The sequence below is a fragment of the Austrofundulus limnaeus genome, unplaced genomic scaffold (assembly GCF_001266775.1).
Source record: "Austrofundulus limnaeus strain Quisiro unplaced genomic scaffold, Austrofundulus_limnaeus-1.0 Scaffold227, whole genome shotgun sequence".
In the NCBI taxonomy this organism is placed as follows: domain Eukaryota; kingdom Metazoa; phylum Chordata; class Actinopteri; order Cyprinodontiformes; family Rivulidae; genus Austrofundulus; species Austrofundulus limnaeus.
Window position 1 is genome coordinate 229013 of NW_013952629.1, and position 4529 is coordinate 233541.

The 4529-nt window shown below is 41.2% G+C and overlaps 1 protein-coding gene across 1 annotated transcript in view; it reads left to right on the forward strand.

Moving 5' to 3' along the window:
• Nucleotides 1-3359: 3359 nt before the first annotated feature.
• LOC106525456 (hormonally up-regulated neu tumor-associated kinase) overlaps nt 3360-4529 on the forward strand; it is a gene marked incomplete at its 5' end in the record, with an annotated part of 20583 nt that continues 19413 nt past the window's right edge. The window contains 1 exon segment of the mRNA XM_014019712.1: nt 3360-3717. Coding sequence (XP_013875166.1) covers nt 3457-3717 — 261 coding nt within the window.

A 4529-nucleotide genomic window follows, 5' to 3' on the forward strand; every position in this document is an offset into this window, starting at 1 on the left:
GTGTGTGTGTGTGTGTGTGTGTGTGTGTGTGTGTGTGTGGATGTATTGAGTTACATAGAGGATATACAGCTTTATCTTTCCTTTCATCAGCTGAGTGAGCTAAAAGAAAAAGAATCAACCTGCAGTGCAATGTGAGTCTGACGTTTACACAGGCTTTCGAACACACAGGAGCACAGACAGAGTGCTGACTAAGGCTCACCAGCTCAAATCCAGAGATGACCGCCACCACGGCGTTTACCTTCTCACGTCGACACATTTTTAAACACCCGATGCCTTCTTCTAATGCCTGGTTTTACAGCAAATATTAAAACTAACATTCCTTAAAGAAATATGTATCCGGGGGAAGTTCTAGGGGCGGGGCCACAGGGGCATTGGCTCCTGCTGAAATTTGATTGGCCACCTGAAGTGCCCCTGTCCTGTCACTCATCTGTCCTTTGCCCAAGAGTGATGATGCTGGGTTCAGTTCCATGTCTAAACACTAGAGGTGCTAATGAGCCAAATAGAAATGTTCAACATGAATCAAGCTGACAGAAGAATTTTTCTTTTCTTAAAATTTGAAAAATCCTGTAGAAAAAGCATTTTAACTCACAAATGATGGCTGGACTATCTCAAAAGTTGTGTGTTTGAGAGTATTTTATCTACATAATGTAAAATGCATGTAAAATTGGTAAGGAGAATTTACAGTGCAAGCTGTTTCAAAATTACTTTACARGTGTTTAAATGCATGACTGGTAAAATATATACACCAAAACCAGCGATTTGTGTGCAAGGATGCTGAATAAATACTTGGCCCCTCTATGAATATTGTGGCCCCTTGATGGCCCCTTACTCAGAAAAATCCTAGATCTGCCACTGTATGTATCTTCCACTTGCTTGTCATGCCAAAAGTTTTAAACAAAAATGTGGATGACTCACAGCTACTACCACACCAAACTTTAGCTCAATATCTGCAAAACTGACTGAGTTGTAGCCATTTTTGTGTTAGCTAAGATCAGTTAGCCGTGGTGTCCATTTTGAACCAAAGTGACTAAAAGTTAATGAGTTCTATGTTCAGTGGTTCATGGGTTATTTTGCTAACAGACGCATCCAAAACTCAGACAACATGGCGTGAATGTTGAGTGATCATAAAAGCTCATTGTCCAATGGATTTACAGTATGTGAAGGGTTTTACAGATTCTGTCAAAAATCAGTTTTATTTGGCATTAAAAGCTCAGAGTTACAGTATGACCCCAGAAAACAAATGTGTTGCGTACAAAACATTTTTAAAAAATCATATATTTTGAACTGGTGCGTTTACTCATGCACTGCTTGCACAGTGCATTCTGGGTATTCAGAAAGTCTTAGTTCTGTAAATATATCTGCAGTTCCAGTTTCAGTCAGTTGTGTTTTTCTCCGTAGAGATAATGAATCCAACATGATGCTGCTTTGACTGCATTTTACTTGAATGCAAATGGGGAGAAAACAAGTCTTCATAGCTTTGCTAGACAGTAGAAGTAGCAGCCAAAGTTTCCCAGACCGCATTTTGGGATCTTTTGACATACTTTGTGATTAATTAGCCTATTTGCTAATGCTAACTCGAGGCGGGGGCAATCCTGGTCTTTAAAGGCTCCTGCCCTGCTTATTCTACGAGTTCCCTGTGCTAACATGGGTTTTCTACGGTTTCCTCTTAAAGACCAAAAAACATGCTTTCAGAGATCTCAATGCTGTCTTGTTAAACAGGGATAAATAAATAAAGGGTACTTTAAACGTGGCATGTTGTTGGTGCCAGATGGAACGGTCCGAGTTATTCAGAAACTGCTATTTACTCAAAACCAAAAATGTCCAGTGTGCTGCATTTGTGTAGATAAAACGACCTTGTTGATGTCAGAAGACTGGGTTCCTGAGTTAAATTTAAGATTTTTTAAGACCTCTTTAATGCCACTTGAAATGAAATTTAAGACCAACTTCACAATAAACACTAGTAGAAAAAAACCCAGTTAGCAACAATTTTACCCAAAGGTTTATTCCAACACAAAAGATAAATAAAAGTTACTAATTATTTTAACATTTGAGACAAATTATAATCATCTTATTTACAATGCGTTAACATTTTTAAGACCTCTGAAAGATTGATTTAAGACATTTTAAGGCTAATTAAGGCCTTATTTTTGAATGGATGAATTCAATGCCTTTTATGACTTTTTATGGATCCTCAGGAACCCTGGAAGAGAGTGGACAGACTGGTTTGAGATGATAGAAAGTTCAAGTTCAAGTTTATTTATATAGCGCCAAGTCACAACATACATTTGTCTCAGGGCACTGTACATACAAAGAACAATGTAAAGAAAAAGCCAGCAGGCTGCGTTGAATCACTTCATCAGTCTCTCATCCTGAGCAAACGGTGGAGAGGAAAAACTCCCTGCTAATCAGGAAGAAACCTCCAGCAGAACCAGGCTCAGGGCAAGCAGCCATCTGCCTCGACCGGCTGGTTTAGGGACAGGGAAGTGACAGACAAACACAGAAGAACTGGTCCAGGACTGGTCCTGGTGCGCCTTCTTCTGGAAGAGACAATGAAAAAACTTGATAGAAATAATTACAATGAACATGTAGAGAAGAAAGGCAATGTATTTCAAAGAACCTTTTTGTTTACAACCACGGTCTGCAGAACACCATCTCAGAACTCACAACTTTGCAAGAAAGTCATGAGATCATGCGAGTTAGGACGTTACTTCCTATTCGCCTCAAATGGACCAAAACATTAAAAAGTGCATCAAGTTTCATGTAAGACAGATCATCTGGGATGTTTATTTTTGTGTGATGCAATCTGATTTCAAAGAGTGGTGCACTTCAGGTTTTGCCAAACCCCTAAGTATTCATTTGAATGTATTAATCTTGAACTCTGACATTTTAAGGGAAATGGTCGTAGCTACATCTTTTGAGTAAACTGACCAGGACAAAAAGTAAATAAATAAAGTCCGAATGCAGCTTCAGGAGGGAAAATGACACCATTCCAAAGGGTTACTGTGTAACCGTGAGTATCTGTGTGTACCGTGAGGGGGGTGATTACGGTGTAGAATGTCCTCCTCATCGTCAAAGCTGACCTAAGAACACAACGGTTAATCATCCACTAACCGGCGGGGCGACACGGCGTGAGAGAGGAGAGAGACGAGTCACCTGAGCGCCTGAAGGAGAGCCGCTCCTCTGACACACTTTAGTTTGAATAAAAACAAAACCAAACAGAGAAGAGGAGGAGGGTTCGGAATATCTGAGAGTGCCTGAGAGTACCTGAGAGTACCTGAGAGTGGGTAACAGAAGTTTGCAGCTGAAGCTTGGACCGCACCTTTAGGTTGTTTTTTTTCCCATTTTTAGTAACTCTATTTGCTGTCTGCCAAAGCTTAGGCAGCATGTGAGGTACTTTTCAGGTTTCTGGATCCAGTTGTGAGTGTCAGGAGGTGGCCTCATGGAGTCCTGTCTGAGATGCCAGCTGCAGCACTGAAGCCCACGCTGGAGAACATGGTTTCGGATGGAGGGGGAGCGGGAGAGCGTGAAGCAGCCCCATGGGAGAGCCCGGGGCTGGGGCGTAACAGGCAGCCTCTGCCCTCCCTCAGAGTGCCCAGGGAGCTGCTGCGGAGCTTCCCCCACTCCAAACGGGTGGGATCCTACCTGGTCGGGAAGATGATCAACAAGGGCTCATTTGCCAAAGTGATGGAGGGGCTGCACATCGGTACGGGGGAGAAGGTGGGTGCTTTCTCCAAAACAGGATGAATCAGAGAGGGAGATCATATCCCAGACATGATCACACATTCAACACATGATTACACAGTTCTAACTAGTACCTTACAGATAATTRTACACAGGAGAACGTGAAGGAGGCGGCCTCATTATGTTTTATATGTTTACAGACTCAAGCCAGACTTCTTTACAAACGCTTATTTACCATCCAACTCTTTGCACTGCAGGCTTAAAAGGATTTTATATGAATTTTTTGTACAATATACAGGCTGCATGTCTGCCACACCAAGACACAAAATCTAAAACATATCTTCATCCTTTATTATTATATATTAGAATAATTGCACTGTATGTGATGCACATTAGGCAGGGAAACCCAGGAAGCTAAAATAAGTAAAAAGATTTTGCTGTTTGGGTTTAAAATAAGTAAAAAGATTTTGCTGTTTGGGTTTAAAATAATCCCTTTTATTCAGACACGAGTAAAGCATTTTCCCCTTTGTGTCAGACGTTATCTATTAGAAATGGGACCTCAGTGTTGGTGTGTGAATGTATCTGAACCTACATGTGTTCCTTTCACTTGTTGCTTTTTGTAGGGTGTTATGGCAATATTTCTTTAACAAAAAGACAGAAATACATGGTCCAAGAATGAAGGTACTCCGTGGGATGATCAGCTGAGTTTTATTGCAACAACAGGAAACACAGAGAACAACCTGGCCTGTCTCTGTGTCTCTTCTTCTGTCTGTCGCTGTCTCTCCACACTACTGTGAGGCCTCATATATATATTAACACCATTATGTCATCTTAGCAAGATTTGATAC